The 21,255-nt window shown below is 39.2% G+C and overlaps 1 protein-coding gene across 2 annotated transcripts in view; it reads left to right on the forward strand.

The window, feature by feature from the left end:
* RNF130 (ring finger protein 130) overlaps positions 1-21,255 on the forward strand; it is a 43,182-nt gene that overhangs the window by 20,471 nt on the left and 1,456 nt on the right. The window contains exons 3-8 of one of the 2 annotated variants that reach the window (XM_005440613.4): positions 3,524-3,774; positions 7,261-7,332; positions 9,216-9,298; positions 16,114-16,210; positions 17,237-17,441; positions 19,507-19,600. In XM_005440613.4, coding sequence (XP_005440670.3) covers positions 3,524-3,774; positions 7,261-7,332; positions 9,216-9,298; positions 16,114-16,210; positions 17,237-17,441; positions 19,507-19,600 — 802 coding nt within the window. The remainder of the gene's footprint in view (positions 1-3,523; positions 3,775-7,260; positions 7,333-9,215; positions 9,299-16,113; positions 16,211-17,236; positions 17,442-19,506; positions 19,601-21,255) is intronic. The other variant, XM_055718119.1, reaches the window with a different exon arrangement.

Below are 21,255 nucleotides of genomic sequence, written 5' to 3' on the forward strand. Positions count from 1 at the left end.
CAAACAGCTGCCTGGGGTGTTCACAAGCCCAGGACAGAGGGGGCGAAAAAAGAAGAAAAAAAAAAAAAAAAAAAATCAGCTGTTTGGCCGTTGTGTTTTGCCAGGCTGCCATTTCCTGCATCCTCCAAGGGACAATAGATGGATGGAAGCTGTCTGAAGCCTGCCGTTTGAACCATGCCTGTCCTGAGCTTGGTATCCTGGCCAAGTTGTCCACATTTTTGAGCTTCAGACAAACATTTGATAGTCAAGAATCAAAAAGCAAACACAAAAGGAAACAATTATTTGCTTGTCATGAGTGAGACTACTAGTTTTTCTTTGAGATTACTTTCTATTGACTTTCTAAAGAGTTGTATAACTATCCTAATTAAACATGCACATGGTAAAATTGCAAGCTAGAAAGAGCTGTCTGGGCTTGGATGATAGCAATTAAATGATTTATTTTTACAGGCATCAATATTTATCTTTTGCCTACCGTCTGTCCTAGCTCGTCATCTGTGGTTGAGTGTGTAGTTCGTTTGGTTTAGTTAGCATTCCAGCTTCTTCTCTCTGAACAGAGTTCTTGGCTGAGAAGAGTATTGTTTTTTGTAAGATTATGTAGTAAGACCATCTTCTAACTTTTGCACAGTTAGTGTTTCTGTGTTCACCTGAGGATTTTTTTTTTCCCATTTACATTTCAGAAATGCAGGGTTTCAAGGTGCTTAAAATAAACGAGTCAGTGTCTCCTCCTGGGCCCAATTGTTCTCAAACAGGGAGCTCTCGCTAAAATTATTTAGGGTGATGCCCCTGACAAAAATATGGATGAACCAAGTCCCAGTTTCCGCTGAGCTTCAGTATGTTAAACGGCACAATTTATTTTTCTTTTCTGCAGTTCTCCTTGGCTCTTGCAGGGTCAGAGGCAACAGTAGCACTTGGGCTGTTCCCAGTTGAGTGACTTGGAATGCAAATCACTTTGCAGTGATGCCAGAGGTTCCCTTTGTGCTGGGCTTTATATAAAACACATTACAGATTGTCAGCTTTGTCTCATTCCCTCTGCAGCAGGGAATAGGTGGAGGCTTCAGCTTTTGATGCAGACAGAACTGGACTAGTATTGAAAAATCATGGTCAGCTTCTCTTTGCAGATGACTGTAAATCATGTCAAAATGCTACACTGAGTGCTTTGGACTGATATTTTGATACTAATATAATTCCTCGGTGCAAATAAATACCTACTGGGGAACCTTAGCAGAAACACATGCTCTGGGAAATACGGTCCCTCCTGCACCCTTCCCTGCCTTCCTTCACTATACAAACTAGATACGCAGAACAGAAGTGAAGCCTAGGGAAAATATCAATCAGTATAATTTATCTGCTCTTGATTGATCTTGCACCATCTGAGCTGCAGGGGTTTGGGGTTGCATGAACACATGCTGCATCTACAATCAGAATCTTGCAGGAAAGGTGGCTCTTGTTCTGTAATTAAGTGCTGCACATCTGGGCAGGGACTCTTCCCAACTGGACAGACAGGAATCTGAGCGGATTTCCTCTAAAGCAAGTAATGGATTTTTGCTCTGTTTCTGAGCTTTGCTGCCTATCAAATATCTTGGTTAGTTTGCAGGAAACCTAACTCAGTACATCTCAAACTGAAGTGTCTCTAGAGAGCTGGACTGAAGTGGATCTTGTGTGAATCCGTGGTATATTAGTGATTAAGTAAGTTGTATCCGTGAATTGTGTTGGGGTTTGGTTGCTATTTAAAGCTTTTGAGTTACTGTGACACTTATTTCAAAAAATATTCAGAAGGTAATGTTAAACATTCTTTTCCCACTTAGACCCATTACTAGGACAAGGTGTTAATGTCTTTACCATTTCAATTTTAAATAAATAAAAGTTGAAATTTCTTGCAGGAAAACAGCTCTGGAGCTGTGGAGTATTCTTTTAAATTATTGTGCAAATCTTAATTTCTGCGATTATCTGATTTGATTCTTCTAAGTACTTCTGTCAGCACAGTGTACAACACCAATGTTGGGGAACTTGCTCTGAAAACTGAGGACAGGGACTGTAAAAGTTGCTATGTGGCATGGTGAATGGTAAGAGTGATAACATTTGAGATTGCTACACAACTCTGGTAAAGCCCCCATTTTGGCAAACTGTATAGCTGTCTGGGTCCTTCGCCCTGACTTATTGTGCCCTGGGTTTCCAAGATGATGTGCTTTTGCATCTTCTGCATCATTTTGTGCATACAATAACTTCTTAGAAATCAGATTTTGATTAACACAAGTAATGTGTTCAAAGTCTTTTAAAACAGGACCTCATGTTCTCTCTTTACTGTCACAGTAGGTTGTCTGTAACTTAAATCAACTCTAAATCCAAAACCTCAATACTGAAGTCACTTGCATTATACGGTTTCTCTCTGAGGGAATGTCAATTGGAGCAAGCAGATGGAGCAAACAGATGAGCAGATTTTGCAAGCGTTTTGAAAATAGGTCTTGAAAGCGGTTTTAGTATAGGAAGCACATAGAGCTGGATGAATGAGAATAGCACTCGCAAGGATTTTTTCTTTTTGGCTTTGGTTTTCCTATAAACTTTGCTTTCTTTTGAACGTCTATCAGAATTTCAGAACTGCCCTGAGTTCAAGATCCTTTTTTTTTTTTTTTTTTTTTTTTTTTCTCTCCCCAATGCGGCCTCTGCTTTTAAAACATAGGTGCTCTCTCTGCTCTACAGGTGACTTTGTTCTTTTTTCAGGAAGTCTTGTGGTTTAATTCTTACTCTTGTACCGATAATTTTCTCTTTGGGGCAGGAGGTAGCTTAGAGGCAAGACACTATGAAAACCAGATGGGCTACGCATTCGAAATGGAGCTGATGAAGCTGACAGCCTCTTTGTGATCTTATCAAGCATGTCTTTGTATGAGTGATAAAAACAGCGCTCAAACCTCTCAAGTTTTTTTTCTCATTTCTTTTCTACTTTGCAACCAGGCTTATTCACTTTACTTTCACTTCTCTCTGAAGTGATGTAGGTAGAAGTTTGGCTTTGCTTCTGTGCTGGAATTGTGATTTACAGATCTTTGACAACCTTGGTGGCCTGTGAAAGCTGCCCAAGCTTGCAGGGGACCTTGCGTAACTCTCCAGAGCAACTTTAACACAGCACTGTGTGTACTAAGACCACTCTAGCAATATCATTGAACTCATCTGCTTTTCTGTGAGTGGCCTATTCAGCTATTCAGAGCCTCAAATCTGGAATAAATGTACTTTTGAAAGCTAGTTCAGACTGCATACAGTAATTAAATTATGGGAAGTACTGTGTAACCACTGGTAAAAGATCTTGCTATGTGTGGAGCTGCAGACAGTTTGCATGTTAGTGCCCTAATTTGAAAACCTGGGTTTGAAGGACAAGCAATGAGTTGAGTGCCCAGGAACATGTTCCATGTGCCATAAGTGGATTAGATTAAAAAACCTCAGAGGTTGTTGAACAGCTTTGCTTTTGGAAAATCTTGAGTGGCATGCCATGTTAATTTAAAATGTAAATTAAATATTTTTTTCTTTTTTATAGGAACTGGAGACATTGTTGCTGTCATGATTACAGAATCAAAGGTTAAGGAGATCCTGAATTACTTGGAAAAGAATATCTCTGTCCTGATGGCAATAGCAGTGGGGTCCCGTGTTCCTCCAAAAAACTTCAGTCGGGGCTCTCTAGTCTTTGTGTCAATATCATTCATTGTGTTGATGATAATTTCTTCAGCATGGTTAATATTTTACTTCATCCAGAAGATCAGGTACACAAGTGCACGTGACAGGAATCAGGTAAGGGGACTCCTTTTTCTTCCCTCCCCCCCACAAGTTCTGGAGGTGATATTTCTGTATACAGTAGTCAATAGAGAACAAATAATTTCTAAGGAATTTCCATCAAACTAGCATTCAGAACCTCTTTGTTCCAAGGCAAAGCATGTTGCCAGACAAGGATTTTTACTTAGTGAAGTGTGTTTGTCCTGAGCAGCACCAGTTCAAGATCTTATTACATGACAGGAAAGAACAGAACTGAAGCTAAATGTTTGGGGGTTGGTGAGTCTAAGTCCAAGAGGAAGACCAAATCTATGTTGACTGAATATTGCATACTGTATGTACTTGGGAATGGGGAGGAAAGTTAAATTGTGAATGAATTTGGTAGTGTAGGAGAACACAGAGCTAATGTTATGAATTCTATCCATGTTCTTAAGGATAGCTTCAGTAATAGTTAAGGTAATTCAGAAGTTGTATAAAGGTATTTCCAAACTATAAACTGTCATGAATGTTAGGCTAAGAAAACTTAGGTATGGAGCTACTTAGTGATCTCAGCTTTATTCAAGATCGCACTTGGTATGGACTGCCTAATTCTCCTGGTCATACCTTGTAATTACAATTTTGTCAAATATGCCTTTCTTACATTCTTCTTCAACTCCTAATTTAATCTGAACTTAATTCAGTTCTTACTCAGATCTTGACTAAATCAAGTCATCAACTCAAATACGGATTAAACTTTAGGAGTAAATGTTTTACTAGTGTGGACTTAATGGCCTACTGCCTCCATGGTGTGCCTTGGCTTTTATTGAGAAGGGTCAGTAAACCTCAGCAAGTCCACTGTGCTGTCTTTGCTTTTGTATCTCTCCATCAGGGCTAACTTACAAAGCTGCTGACCTCTAGTCATTGTCCCCCCCTTTCCCCTGAATTATGGATAATGCATAGGAGCTCACTGTGAAGCAGTGCTTTGGTGTTTTGTCAAACTTAAAACAAATACAGACTTATAAAGCCTCAGTTATGACAAAGGATTTCCTTTTTAGTTCCTATAAATAGTGTCTGATGCTGCAGGTCCCATGGGCATCCTGTAGATTTTCCTAAGGATGTCATTCTTAAATGACCACACTGTAACCAGTACTTAGTGTGGTCCCTTGGGATGGTGAAAGTTTAAATATAACCGTTATTCAATGGATGTCTGTGGAATACTAAATTGTGCCTTCTCTATCCCCTACATGGTTCTAGGCTTCTTCCAAATGTCCATGATTCAAAACAGTTGCTCCATGGGGAAAGGGCTCTTATGACCTTTTTTCTTTCTTTAGATTTGTACAAAGGTCAGGAGAAACTTGATGAAAATTTTATGCAGTTTAAAAAGCTGAGCTTATTAAACTTTAATAAGAAGGTGGCGACAGCTGTGGCTTATTTTTGAAGCGCTTTGAGAGCTTTCACAGAGAGAAGGCTGTACTGTTAGTGATGAAATAACTTGGTTTAGGCTATGATCTTGTTTTTAAGTTATGTCGAGAGACACTTTTAAAAAAAATCAAAAACATGCTGTTTTGTAGATAGTGGTATTCACATCATTGCTCTTGTGCACTTCCGCCAGAGGCATGAAACTCTTGCATGTGGTGGTGGCCTTTTCCATCAAGACAGTTCTGGTTTTAAAAGCAAGCATGTGCTGTATGCCTGTGCCTTAATTTATCAAAATAGCAAATCCCGAGCATTTCCAATGTTACCATTAAAAAGTATTTGTTAAAATTAGAAAATGGAAGAGGTGAATCTCTTAAATGAAAGTGAAGGAAGTTATTGTTTAGCATACTTATGTAAATAAGAGAAGATGTATACTTTTTGGAAGAGTTTTGCTGAAATGTTATGCTTCCAATAGGAAAATAATCCTTCTTTAAGATTTCTTGTAGTGCATATACAGTCATATGTGGTACAACTAAACGAAAATACTGCCCACAATTACTTAGTTGGTAGTGTTGAACATTTAAGTTAAATGCTTTCAGCCTTATTCCTTTCTTAGTAATCACACTTTTGGTTATGGTTATCTACTCCAGCAGTGTGCCAGCATGTTCTGTGTCATTAAGTACTCTGGCCTATATGCTTGTTCCAGGACATGTAATTTAGATTTGCTTAAATTGCCCAATTTCTCACATGTTGAAGTTAGGATGAGATTTCTGACTTCAGGAAGCATATAATTTCCCCATCCCAGCTCTGTTTCTGGTGCTGCATTTCCTGTGTGGTTATGCTTCAGTAGTTCAAACTGAGTGATTTTTTTCAAGTCCATGCTCTAAAAAAACATAAAAAGAGCAGGTTTTCTGTAGAAAGCATTAAAAAAGCACATATGTAATTCTAGAATAATAATGGTACTGTTGGTTGTGGTGGGCTTCTGAGGTTTTTGTGTTTCTCAATTAAAAGCAGCCACCTTAGTTTCAGTGTGTATGCAGAGAAAACGTATGGTACAAGGGGGTACACCTTATGCAGGATTTGATTTCCAACTGTATAGAAGGTGGGCACAAAAACCCCGCATTTGTTACAAGCTATATGGGAGGTTTTGATAGGCACAGTTTACATTCTCTGAAAGAGCCCATCTCTTTCAAAGGCAGAATATTTAGTACAAGGTGGAAGTGAAGGATGAAATACATGAACTTCCCTTTATCCAGTCAATGTAAATGAAATCTGATGTCTCTTGGTCCTGAAACTAGAAGACATGAGCTTTGTTCCATTCAGTGTCCTCTCTGGGATCCCATGGACCAGCTGGCAAACAGCCATTCTTTGTTGGCTGGGATCAGGGCATTGCAGTAGGAGTTGGCACTTGAATTTCAGAAGTTGCTTCTTCCATCCAACAGTGGTGGTCACTAAAAACAGTATAAACAACAAAAAAGTAGCGTGGCTTTTACATTCAGATAGAGGTTCATCTTCAAACCAGTATTCGTTTCAGCTTTATTTAAGTCTGTATTGGCTTATTTAGATTTTGTGACCCGTATTTTTTTTCTATTTGAGATCCTGGTGTTTCAATAGCAAGAGAGAAACTAGGTTACACTGAGAGGATCTCTTACATCTCAAAACAAGATCAGCCTGCTTAGGGGAAGAATAAGAAAATAAAAATGCAAGCTTAAGAAAAGAACAAGGGGTATACTACAGCACACTGAATAAAAAACCAATATGAACAAAATATAGCTGAAATCATTGGGAGGGCATGTTGCTTCGGCTTTTATCCTGCAGGCTGGGTTTGATTAGTTTTGTCACATAAATGTTGGATTGCTTTTGTGGACTCTTACATGGTCCATGAGGTTTATGCCCATGCTTATTGAGTGCATTTGTGGGCTCAACTGCTGGCTTTTTTGAGCCTGACAAATCTGTGTGCTTGGCTGTATATGCTTTTTGTCTTACGTGTTGGCCCACTGCCATAGTGTGTATTGCAGGCTTAGTATTCAGCTAAGTCAGTCATTATAAAGGACAGTAATGAAGCTTCATTATCAGGGTTAACTTGTGTTCTCTTCTTTGTCACTTTATTAGCGTCGTCTTGGAGATGCTGCCAAGAAAGCCATCGGTAAATTGACAACCAGGACAGTAAAGAAGGGTGATAAGGTATAATAATAAGATTTCAACATCGTAAACTTGAGCATCATGTTTTAATTTTTGCCAAGGGAAACAATCTGGTGTTCCTTTCTGCTTCTGATTTATGACCTTGCCTTTCTTGGTGGAGGCTTACTTTGTCCTGTAGCACAGTGTTTTGTGTACCTGTTGGTATCAATGGATACTGCAAACCTGTATGTTTCAAAGAAATTTTTCTTGCTTAAATACTACTTGCACTTTGTCTGGCAACTGTGACAGAGTGGTTTTGTGTGCTAGCTGGCTGGGGTTTGTGCTGGCGAGTACGTAGGGCTAGCATTGTTTATGTGAAATTCTGTTAAGCTTAGAATCATTCCATATGTAAGTTGTGTAAAGTAAAAATAAATCTAGAAGATGGGTAATAAAGGACAATCTCTAACGTAAAATATGAATATCCAGTAATCTGGGTGGGGGAGTATAAACAGGTATTTCATTAAAGATAGTATATGTTTATTTTATTTATTGGTTGATTGATAGTAAATCAATAAAGATAGTAAATCCAAGGATAGGTTTTGCCAGTATATAAACTAAAATATATGGTGTGTTAAATCCTAAACTTTTTCCACTTTTATGAGCAGTAGTGCTTTGTCTTTGATTCTGAAAGGCAAAAATAGTCATTTAATCTTGCTTAATTTTTGCTCTTTAATTTGCAAAAGGCAAGGGAATTCTGGCTATGATTTAATTTTTGAGAGAAGATTATTTCTTTGGGCCTTTTTAGTGTGATTCCTTTTTATCTTCCTTATCAACACTATCAGCAGTGGGAGATTAGGAAGTGATGGAAAAATTTGCTTCCAGAAAGAAGGCAGAAAAACTGTCTTCCTGCTCTTTCTCCCTCCCTGTGTGGTTTTATTTCAAGACAGCCCACTGTACTAAATCTTTCCTGTGGGTATGGGAGTACATAGAGATAACAGGAACTTTTCCATATTGAAAGAAAAGATGATGTTTTGACAGCATAAATTCAAAACTGGTAAGTGACTTGGAGGTTATGGTACAGATGGCATGAAATGCACACACAGGTGAATAGAGTAGGAGAAAACCTGTCCTTCATCAGAGCAGCCCATCGGAATTCTCTGCATGCAGCCCTGACCGGAGCTGACCAGGGAGCAGCTATTGTTTAATGTGGTTCCTGTCTCGGTGTCTTGCTAGTAGCTTGCTGACATTGAAAAGAATAATGAACTTGAACTAAGAGAAGGCACAGTCTATTTTGTGTCACAAGCACAAACATTTTAAATACATATTGCTGATGCCATATCTACATCCAAATGATGGCAGTCCTTTTCCATTAGAAACTTTAAATTCCCATGTTTTTAAAAAAATAATAATTTTTTAAAAAAATCATAACTTCTGGAAAACAGAGGAAAAAGGGAGCCAGTCAGTTAGCGATCCTCGTTTTCATGTCTGAATAAGAATGATAATTCTGCAAGTAAGCACAGACAAAAAAATGGGACTGCTCTGAAATACGTAAAATTTGCTAGTTCTGACTATGAAAGGGAATACCAGAATTCTTATCCTGCCAAAAAAAACAAATCCTGAATAAAATAGAAGGTTTAGGTCCAAGCTGAAGTAAAGCCTCTAGGAAAATTGCTGCTACATTTTATAGTGATTCAACTGAATATTAGAATCATCTTGGGTCTTAGCTTGTTTCAAATGATCATTTACCAGCTCCAAATGAGGGGAGAGTTTTGTGTGTATGATACTTTTCTTTCTCAAGATGTGTTGGAATATTAACAACCCAGTCACTGCTTTTGTATCTTAGTAACAGCCACCCGGCACAATACAGTTCATGTACCAGTCACAGCTACTTTTACGTTTGTCATAGCCTCAGCTCTTGACTTGAATTTTCATTCTATTCATTTTAGGAAACAGACCCAGACTTTGATCATTGTGCTGTCTGCATTGAGAGTTACAAGCAGAACGATGTTGTTCGCATTTTACCATGCAAGTAAGCTAGTAAAGTTGCTTTGTTTGGAAACTATTCTTTTTGTGCTCCTTTGCTTCATTTCATGTAATACATGCATTGTAATTTACACATCTGTTAATGTTTCCAGTCCTAATAACAGCCACTTTATTTTAGACTATAATACCAGAAGATGTGAAGTTGAGTGCTGATCTTAAAGATGGACAGTTTGGGTATATCAGCACTGGAGATACTAAGATTGTAAGGGATGGGGGGGCACATGTGCAGATTTAAGGACCAAGCAGTGGGCAGACACAAAAACATTAAGTATAGTCAACCAGGCACAGCTGCAGCATTCTGCACAGTAGATGTGCAACATTGGCTGCTGGCTTCTGAAACAGTGTAGGAAACAGAAATGCGGTCTTTCCACCCTTCATATCTCCTCTGACATCAATCAGGCCCTGAGCTGTCCACTGCAAGTGCACTCTTGGTTTGTGCCTGGAGATTTGTAATTGCTGGATATTCTGCACTGGTGCTTAAAATGTGGCAACTTCCTCCTTTTATGCCATTCTGTTGACACTTACAGATTTTCAGTTTGTTTCCATTCCACTTCCATTTTTGAGTTGTTTCAGGGTATTTGCTCTGTGGGAGGTGCATTTAAGTACTTTTCCATCTGGTGATTGGTTTTGATGAATTGGTACGTTTTGGTAGCCTGAAGCATTACCAAGAACATCTTTCCCTTTCATTCTGAAATGCAAAACTTTCTTCTTATTTCCAGACACAAATAACACGTGTAAGTTATGTTGTGTATATAGAGCCAAATCCAGTAATTTGGCCTGTGCTTGGTATATAAATAGTGTTCTGCATGATACTCTAGAAGCAACAGTGTCATACTGTTGGAGTCAATCGTCAGTCATGCAGCAGCAGTGCGTAAGAGCTCATTATTGGTCTTCTAAATCCTCCTGCAGGCTGTTCTGAATGGCTGGAATATTTTTCTCTATTGCATAATGGATTTCGATCATCATAAAAGGAAACCAGTATTATTTTGTATCTTACTGATCAAAATGTGGATTTTTCTTCTGAAGCCAGAAGTTTAATTCAGTTTACTTTGCTCTATGTTCTTTACCTTTTGGACTCTGGGAAACGATGATCTGTTTTAGGTTCTCAGTGTGTTGTTCAGTTAATATACCCTACAAACGTTTGTTTAGAAACTCCATTAAAATATTTGGAAATAGAAGATTTTGATCTTAGATCTGTAAAGATGTGGGAGCTTTTGGACGTGAGGATGTGTGTGCATTTGTTTATCAGAATTCTGTCACTTCTACTCAAAGGTGATGTCCTCTTGCCCCAAAAAATGTACTCCCAAGTCTTAACATTCCAGGGAGTTATGTCCTATACTGTAATCTCAAGTGAAGCTTGCATATATGAATTAAACCCTAGTCTTTGATTTATGTAGAAGATTATTTGAAAGTTAGAGGAGGAACTTTGGAAACTGCACACCAGTTTTGGACCAGTAAGATGATTGTTTGATAAACTGCCTCTTAGGAAGACTTCGCTTCTGTAGTACAGGGTGGTACTATGAGGTTCAAGGATGCAGAATGGAGGTTCACAAGTTCAACTCCTCTGTGACTGGTTTTCTCGTACTGAACAGAGGTCATAGGCAGGGCCTTGCCAACAAAGAAAGAAAAAATCTTTATCTGGTCAGAAAGCATCTTCTCCCACTAAGCACAAGGCAGAATCAACTTTCATAGTTAAGCAACGGCCACAGTCCAAGCAATGGATATGTTGCTAGTGTCAGCAGATAAGACACAGACCATTTAACCAAGAGGATACTCAATTATTTTATTAATTAAAAAAAATGAAAGTCCATTCTCTTCAGATACCTTTGAGCTGCAATCCTGCAGACGGGAAGCTCAGGGATTGTTACAGCTGCTTCAGAGAGCTGGATGAAGGTGCACCTGGCTGCCAGCTCAGTACAACCTTCCCCAGTGCAATCTCCCATGTAAAGGAGATATCAAAGCTCTTGTGTAGATCCTTTTCTGCTCTGTTTTTTCACAAGAGTATAAGGTCAGTGAAGGCTCAGGTTACATTCCTGCCGAAGGCTGTATGACAACTTTTATGTTCACTTTCTACTTCTCTTTTTTAAAAATCTTACTTTTCATCTGCTGCAGCTCAGCTTTGTTGAGTGCAAAACCATTTTGGCTAGACAGAAACATTGAGAAGGATGTTTTCCACAAGACATTTTTCTATTTGTAGATGAAGAGCCAACCAGTACCTGCAGAGAGGAGCCCATTAAATTTCAGATTGCATGTAAGACTTTTCAGTCCTCATCATCTAAGATGCTTCTCCCCAGATCTTGTTTTGGAGGTTTAATCTCTTTCAGCTTCCTGATACTTCAACCTCTCATTTTAGTGCAACATGCAAAGTTAGTTAAAAAACACAAAACAAAACACTAAACAAGAAACAGCACATACATGAAAAAAAAACCAACCTCCAAGAGAATCTTTAAGCCTGATGAGAAAATAAATTGCAAGACAACCATGGAGAAAATGGCTCAACCAAAGGGAGGCAAATGAAGGGCTGGAAGTTTTTCTAACTGTGCCTGTTGAGGAAGCTATAATCATTAGGCAGTAGGAATTGCTGACATATGACATCCTTGCTGGCTTTCATCAATTTAAAAGTAGCGTTTACCTTTACCACAATTGTTCTCTGCAGTTAAGTATGGTCTGTCACTCTGTACCTCAGCAGAGAGGAGTCTGGTCTGGGCAGATACACAGCAGGCAAAACCTACCAGCAGCTGAGTGAGTTGCACCTAAAATTCTGTGGTGAAACAGCGTATTTGTGAAGTTTTGTGGCAGGTAGGAAATTGTAGCCAATTTAAAAATAAAGTGAAAATGGTTGCAAACAATGCAGTTAAATTTATCATTAATTCTGTGCTTCAGAGAGAGAAGTATGTTCAGCACCAGCAGCCTATGGGCGTACCTATAGCTTTTAGTGCACAGAGGGATAAGGCAGCCATCTGTCTTAAGCTTACAAGCCTGAGGGATGTCTCTGTCTTTTGTGAGTATCATTATGTAAGCTAAAAATAAGTAGAGCAAGCAAATGTCAGAAGGATTCTTGCAAGAGGCAAATCTCCTGGACAGTTCTCTTTATTTGGATAGTTGTACTTTACCATCACAGTGCTGCATCTAGCAGGTGAACGGGCACCAGGTGAAAAGTGAATCAGGAGTGGGGTAGTGTGACAGACTAGTGAGAGATAAGAGATGGGGGAGAGCAAAGTGACAGATCAGAGGGAAGCAGAGAGATTGGAAAGGGCAGAAAGATGGCCTGGGAAGGAAGGAATTTACAAGGCAGGAAGAGAATTAAGAGTAGTGAACATGTTAAAATAAATGGCTTTTGAGGCAAACTCTTAATTCCTGTACTGGGCAAGAAGGGGGAAAGTGACTAAGCCAGATTGTCACCTGTTTGATTCTGTGCTGCTGCAAATAGCTGCCTTTTTTTGGGTTGGTGTGTTTTTTCTGAAGACCAAATTAACACAATATCTCAATGCCATCCTTTCCAATTACTGCAATGCCTCTGCACAGCTCCCATTTTCTCTGCTACCTGCTTGCGAGGGCAGCCTCTCCTTTCCCCCAGCAGTACTAGGTATTTGAAGAGCGCTGAGGCTGCCTTGCCTGCCTGCAGGAGATGCGCCTTCCTCCCTGCCGCAGCAGGCCGGGCATCTCCTCAGCTGTGCTGGCTGCAAAGGGCTGCCTGCAGCAGGGCAGGAAGGACCTGTGTGCTGCTGGACAGGCTGGCTGGGGGGGTTGTACCCCAGGGCGAGGGGGGCAGCAGCCTTCAGCAGTAGCCGAAGATGCTACTTTGCAGCAGCACGTTGATCAGGTCCCTTCGATGGGATGCTGCCCTGAAAGCAGGGAAGTGTAGTGAGCTCTTGGGAAACAGCACTTGTAAACTTGCTCAAATGCTTCTCCTTATGTGACGTGTGAATTCAGAGGTGTTACGCCACCAAAAGAGATTTCTAACTCGGTTTTTTCCTATGAAATACTGCAAAGAAGCTGTGTTGTACAACGGAGTTGACATTATGGTGTTTATTACAAGCTGGAGGGCAACTGGCTTGGGTATGCTGACAGAGTGGAAAAATACCTGCAGGTCACCTGTTTGGCATTTTGCCCACATGGGAGACTCCTTCAGTGCTACCAGCCTGGCTGCCGGCCGTGCTTCCTCCAGCCCCAAGGCTGGACAAGCAGCAAAAGCTGTGTCACACTTGCCTCCCTGGTGTGTGGCTCCTGGGGGAACATCATCAGCTGCCATGACCTAGAGCAACTTACTAGGAACTCCCGATTTATCGTTTTGGAAAACAAGTGACAGAAATATGACTATAGAGAAGTTTTATGATGGCAGAAAATGCAAGGGCTTACTTTGTCAGACTGTTTTGAAATAATTCATGTGTTTACTATCTTCATTGCTGTATAACTGCTTTTTAACTCTTCTAAGCAGAGAAATCCAGACAAAGCCTGAGCCACAGTGATGGTATCAGCAAGCTTTTTAAGGAGTAGATAAATGGCATAAGTAGTAGGCAGAGCCATGCTGATCTAAATCAATAAATAACCTTCGGAAAACTGCACTTTTTTGAAACACATTAATAAACATCCTTGAAGGTTTAGGAACTAAAAGCAAAGAATTACAAGGTCACAAAAATAGTCGAGCTGTTTTGGTGCATTTAATATATGAAACTGCTAATGACTTTTTTAAAAAAACTCATAATATTTAGAAGATGCATGTTGGCATCCATACCAGTCGCCTGCTTCACTTGATCTGAGTGCTTCTACAGCACTGATTAGCCGATAACAATATATTAAAGCTGTTTTCATACTTCTGTGGAGTCTTGAAGTCTGCTGTTTCTCAAAATATTAGATTTTCAGGTTTGTCCTACTCTTAAAAAAACCCAATACAACAACCAGACTTCAGAGACTTAAAAGGAAATATAAGCAACTAAAAGCCATGATATGCTTAATATAGAAAAATAGCATCTCTGTATGCTTCAGAAGATTTCAAAATTTTCTGTCACCCAGGATTTCTGAACATTGTTTCCTATAGTTTTGTGAGCAATAAAGGAAATGTGTTAAGACCTAATAACAATAGAAGTGAATGTATTTTGTGCAATTATCTGAACAGTAAGCACTGTACATATCCTGTTTTTTCAGGATTGCCATGTTGCTTAAGGACACAGGCCAGCAAAAAGTGACTGGCTGGGATTCTGTTAAGTTTCTATTCCTGCAATATCTGGGATAGATAAGCAAAGTTCTTTTGCTTCCTGTCCATCTTCTGTTGACTGTATTATACTGTGTAAGTCCATGCATCTTCAGTTAGCACAGGTAGGATATATAGTTGTAGCTGACTGGAACCTAATTATGTTGATGTATTTTAGTCGCTCCATCAGTCTTAGTAGCCATGGATGGAACATAGTTATATATTGTCTTTTTCCATGTTTGTTAACAATTTCAGGAGGTCCTTCTTTCAGGTCACTTTCCAGAGATTTAAAAGATAATTATCTGGTAACATGCCTCATTTGGCCTCTGGTTTTCAAATCCCAAGGGATAGGGAGCAAAGAATTCTGAGACCTTGTGATGGGCTTGCTGAGGCACAGAGCGGCAAGTATAACCTGAGAAAGGAGGGGATGGACAGTATCTCGACTTTCTGCTGCCTTGGGGGCATGCATGACCTCTTACAGACAGTGCTGATGCCTAAAATAGATGGCAAGAACTCCTTGTTCTGCCACTGCCCCTTCTCCTGCCAGTTTCAGAGCACAGTTCTTTGCTGGCTAAGCAGCCCTTGTAATTGCTGATCTTTGTCACGATCACCAGTCTTGTCGCGTTTGGGTGTGTCTGCTCTTACTGGCTTTTTGCTCTGCAGTCAGTGCAACTGGAAATGAAAGATGTAGTTATTCAGACTAGGTTATTGTGAGTATTTGCTAAAGCTGTATTGTATAGAAAGTCTGGTGATACCCATTTCTGCCACAAATATGCTCTGAAAGGCCAAGAGGACATTTCTTTTAATTCTTTAGATTAAGATATGTTGTTTTGGTCTCTGCATAGTCCTTCCTTGTTCCATTGGTTTATGTCAATCCCAGCGCTGTTACAAAATCTCAGCCACATACATGAATATAAATGTATGCAATATAGGTGGCAGTTCAGACTGTTCTCTGTTGTGGAGTTCCCTGACATGCAAGTAGAAGCCCAGTTTGCCTTTTCATCTTTGAAAGAGTCATTTGTGGGGGGGTTTTTATGACCATCGTATGACAACAGATACGTTTTCCTTCCTGATACTGAGAAATACGATTGCGGGACAAGCTTTTTTTTTTTTTAAACTTAGATGTGATAATTATAAAAGTCCTTTCAAAATCAGTCATAAGTGTGTTTGGGTTGGTTGCACTGAGTTTTGAATAAAATTGACTGCTGGTGGATCTGTGCTCATCCTACCCATTTAATGGGCAGGTTCTACATAGAAACTGAGACAAGACTTTACATAAGCTTATGGTAGAGACTTTGTTACCATAGTTATTCTGCCCATGTGCATACTCATATCCACAATAAGGGCGGGTGTGTGTACATTTAAAAATCTTCTTTTTAAGTGTTTCTTCCTAGTTGAACTCTTGGTAAAAGGGTGGCAACAACAAGCAAGAGGTTTTTTCATTTATTTATTTTTTATTTTTTCTTATTGCAATTAGTGCAGAATACTGGCTGTTCCAGAATTTGTTCTGCAGGCTTAATTAAAAAAGAAACTATGTAAAAGTTTGTTAAACTCACTGTACGAAATAGAATTGTTTGCAAATTATATATGTGCCTTGTCTGTTCTTCTAGGCATGTTTTCCACAAAGCCTGTGTGGATCCATGGCTTAGTGAGCACTGTACATGTCCAATGTGTAAACTGAACATTTTGAAGGCACTGGGAATTGTGGTAAGTTGTACTGTTGTGAGCTCTGCTTCCATGTCTGAGACCCAGAACAGGAGGGATAATTGTAGGGGAGAAAGGGGGAAGGGTGCTCCAGTACCCTTAGAAAGTTTGTTGTTGGTTTTTTTTAACAATGTCTTTGCTGCTGATAAAGCAGATTTTTTTCTTGTTGTTATTTCTTTCACTGGTTGGTCATTGAGAATATATGGTTAAATTTGCATTTATAACAATCTTTTGTCCACTGGAATATTTGATTAGGGTTCTCTATAATCTTCCCTTTTCTCCACTTCTTTCAACCCTTCTTTGTTAAATTTACCCTGTAAATCTCTTGTTCTTGTTGTGGATACTCTTACATTGGTTTACAGATTAAAAGCCATGTCCTAGCCAAAGCCAGTGAGCTTTCCTCAAGCAGCTCATGGTTTATGGGATCCCTGAGGATTGCTTTTGTTGGCCAATTTACAAAGGGATAGAAGTGAGGAACCTCAAGAAAGATATTTCTTTGATTATTCCTATATGAGGAAAAAAAATTATAAAGTGTGATTCTTTTTTCAGAAGAAAGGAAGAAGGAAGAAAGAGAAGAGCACATGAAGATAGTTTCTAAAGCAGCTTTAGACTTTTTTGGCTGTGTCAGTTGCAAATTTTCACATTTTTCTAAGGAATAGTTGCAGGTATATTGTGGATGACCTGTTTTTGCAATTAATTTTTAGAGGAGGATACAGTAGAATTCGGTGCAAATTCATGCCATCATTGCTCAGGGTGGTAAACCATACAGGCATAGGCTGTGATACAAGCGTATTTGAGTCATTTTCTTGAATCTTAATGCTTTTTTCTGCTTCTCCCTCCACCTCTTTAAGGTGGACTGAAGGAGCGACTTTGGGTAGAACTTGCTAATTCATGTATTTCTCTCCTGTGTGACTTGAAGACAGCCATAGCAGCTGGATAAAGTGTGTATGTGTGGTTTTACTCAATTTATAGGTCTGCTGCATGTAGAATGTTCACCATTGTAATGTGGGATTGCTTTTTTTTCTCCAGCCAAATGTGCCATGTACAGATAATGTAGCCTTTGACATGGAAAGGCTCACAAGAGGCCAGCCAGCCAGCAGGCGATCAGCACTCGGCGATTTTGCCAATGACAGCTCTCTCAGCCTGGAGCCCCTGCGCACATCTGGGATGTCACAGCTTCCACAGGATGGAGAGCTAACGCCAAGGTCAGGAGAGATCAACATTGCTGTGACAAGTAAGTTTTCTTTGGCTTCCAGTACAGTTCTATGGTTTTCATGGTATGTGGTGCTTGCTGTGCTGTAGCTCTGTGCTGCAGGGCCACGGGAAAAGATTTCCCTGCAGGGGCAAAGGTGACCTCAGTGTCTCTGTAAGAGGTACACGGTCCATATTGAAACCAATAACTCTAGGTACAACAGTGCCAACACTTTCATTATTAATGGTATATCCATTTAGATCTGTATGCAAAGAAAACTGGATGAACTTAAATGGCAACAAAATAACCCTCCTGAATTTGGTAACCAGTACAAGAAGCTGGATTGCCAAAACCATTATTTACCCTTTCAGAATACTGTACATGCAATAATTTATACAAATATAAATATTTTAGCTGAATACTATTTCTGCAGACTTCTTTTTTTTTCCCCCTGAGAACATTACTACTGGAATTCTGATGTCTCTTAACAGATGTTTTTTCTTACAAAATTTGTGAACTTAAAAAAAGTATTTGATGTACCAACACTTGAGTATTGTCCAAGTGTTTTGTGACATCAGAAAACTGTTCCTGCAGCAATTGCAAGCTCTTATGCATAGGAACAGCACGGGAAATTTCCACTCACGGGATTTTACCTAGGGTTTTTCACGTATAATAGCACTACAATGAATACAGTATGTATGGAATTGCATCATCTTTCCGTATGTTGTACAGTCTTAATCTGATGCATGAATGGTTGTTTTTCTGGCTGAATCACAAAAATAGAATCCATGCAGTACAACAGTCTTATTTTCATCTTGTATTTTGCTTATGTGCGTCTATGATTTAGATCTTGAACTTGGTGACACTGTTTGCCACTGATACATGTATAAGAGGCAGCATAACTGATGCAGTTCATTAGAGTGTTTCTTTCGATGCTGTAGCAAAGTAAATGCCTCATTAAGAAAATCTCATCTTAAAAAAAAACAACAGTTCATGTCCAGAAATGTCCTGATCTGAGACGGAAAAAATCCACATACAAAACCTAGATTCTTTACAAAGCCAGTAAATCATTTTGTCGTGCAGTGTTCAACATCTGATTCATCTTTAGCTCTGTTGAACAGAGTGTTGGTGTGCTGCTTTCCTTGTCATGGGTGGGAAAACTGTAGTTTTACTGGAACTTTTCACTAACTGGTCTTACAGAAGGTATTTTTACTTTCTGTTCCCAACTGGAGTTCTGCTCTTGGGCAGATGGGATGCCAGGGTAAAACAAGAAATAATCAGCAACGGTTCATTCTGACAATGTTTATAAAATAAAGCTTTAGAAAAGGCTGTTCAAATGTTTGGATTTTGTGGATGACATGTGCATTCTTTAATGCATGACAGTTAAAACAAAAGCCATATTCAACAAAGGTGTTTGTGTTCCAAACTATTGCTATGTGCCAAATTGGTCTTGAGGAGGGAGAATTTTGAATAGCAAACATTCTTTAATAGCCGCCTTTATACTACTTTTTTTTTAGTATGTTTACATGTGTACACTAATGTTGAAATTATTTTTCCATGTTGTATTGCTGTCTACTAAATGGAAAACTCTAGTTATGTTTTACTATTGAACAAGCTATCCTATTTTTTTCTTGTCTTTTTTAAAGTAACACTATAGCATTTATTCAGGAGGGAGGGGGCGAAGACACAAGTTAGGTGTGAAAGTATATTGGGTATGCTTATGTGAAGAGCTGCATCTCAGCAAATCTAAACCAACCCTGACAATCTTCTTTCTGACTTGGGGGCGGACAGAGTTTTCATTACATTTTCCCTTGTTCCTGCATTTCACTTTACATTGTTAAATAATCTTTCTTTACCACTAACCCTTGGGCTCAGCCAGGAAATATGTTGTGCCATGCTTTTTTTTCCACACCTCTCTCCACTTCTTCTTTGCTAGCCTTCTCCAGTCAGTAACTCTGTGGCTAACCTCCTTCTGCTTCACCTCCTGGTGCCAGTCATGGCTTAGAAGCCTCTTGCCTTCCGCCAGTGGTGTTTGAGGGAAATATTGGCATCGCTTTGACATAAGCCTTCTCCCACGAGTGATTTCCTCCCTTTCCTTTGTCAACAGAAGAATGGTTTATTATTGCCAGTTTTGGCCTCCTCAGTGCCCTTACACTCTGCTACATGATCATCAAAGCCACAGCTAGCTTGAATGCTAATGAGTAAGTACATATTCAGATGTTTCTTGTATATTTCTGATGGGTGTATGTTTTGGACAACATTGGGAACAAATATCAAGAGAATAGACAAGGAGGGAAATGCAGTTTTCAGAGACTCAAATGCCTTTTCTGCTTTTCTCAAATGTAATTCTGTTAACAGTAGGTTCCAGGGTAACATCTAAAGTCCCTCTTAATCTGTATTTACCTGGATTGTCCAAGGAAGTCTCCTTGCTAAGTGGAGATGTGGAACAGGGAAAAGAGAGAATATTTATATTCAGGTTTTGATCAGTGGTCTAGGTGAACATTCAGGTTCTGTCGTTAAATACCCATGTTCAAAATTTGCCTGGTAGAGCCAGAAATTGCTGCCATCAGTTGCCTTTGACGGTTTTCACTTCAATTTCATAGTCAAATTTCACACTGAAAAAAATAAATCTGTATTTCTAGTTGGCATGCTTTCAGCAAAGGGAAAAAAAGGTATTAAATTGAAAAGTACCTTTTTGATCTTCAGAAAGGGAGACGTGAAAGCATTGAATACACTAGTGTTTAAGTGAAGAAAGCAGACCAGTCTTCTGACTTCTTGTTTTAGTATGCTTAAGAATTGTAGTCAAAGGAGTGCTTAAAGACATCCACACTTGCTTAATTTTTGTAGACACCCCCAATACTTACCTTCAGACAGGCTGGATGACATTACTCTAGCACATGACTCTCAATCTTTTATTTTTTTTAAATAGTTCGGGGGAGGGGGGGAGCAAGTATAAATCTGTTGTGCAGATGTATTACCTAGATACATCTAGCTATTTTCATTTAGGTGTATGGAACATCTGGCTCATGATACATATCTAATCATAATTTGTTTATTTCGGGAGGGAAGGTGTCAACATCTTTGTCTCTGAATGTCTTGATGCAGCTGAGTTTCCATTAACGTTGATCACTTACCAAAAATGGGGTGAGATTCAAAGGCAGTCTCCTGTGCAGCCTGGAAATATAGCTTTATAGGCATAATTTATTTTCTTTTTTTTCTTCTGTTTTTTGTAATAAGAGAAAAGTGGGGTTTTTTTACTTGCTGTCTGGAAAATATAAGGTGTCTTCCTCAGTAAGATGGAAACATGTCTTAATAATCTTCAGTGTAAAATTTTAGACAATCTCAAGCTAATCTTCTTCAAGAGGGGCCATAATAAGTTCCTGAAGCTTTTGGTCATCAGGGCCCTTTGATTACTGCTAATTTGCAAATTTTCCCTTCCTCCTCTTTTCAGATGCTAATTCCAAAAGGGCTTAATGAAGAAAAGTTTTAGAATTTCAAATAGCCCTTATCAAATCTGCTGATTATTATGGTTTTTTCCATTTGTCAAAATCCTGAAATTGAAACTATCAATCAGCAGCTCAGCAACATAGCTGTAGATGAATGTAGTTAATCTTGGGAAGTTAAACAAGTTAAAGCTTGGGAAAGCATGGAACAAGATGCGTTGTGGAACGGGAATGTCTGCATTTCTGGGCATTTCCACATCATTAGGAAGATGACAAAGGAACTGAAGCCCATGTAGTATCACGCAGATGTGGGCACTGATAGCAGTTACATTTCTGCCTTGCCTTGCAACTCTTCTTTTTGTTCTTTTGCTCGGTTGGATCTGGATTCAGTTATTTTTAGTGAAAGGGCAAGC

The sequence above is a fragment of the Falco cherrug genome, chromosome 8 (genome assembly GCF_023634085.1).
Source record: "Falco cherrug isolate bFalChe1 chromosome 8, bFalChe1.pri, whole genome shotgun sequence".
In the NCBI taxonomy this organism is placed as follows: domain Eukaryota; kingdom Metazoa; phylum Chordata; class Aves; order Falconiformes; family Falconidae; genus Falco; species Falco cherrug.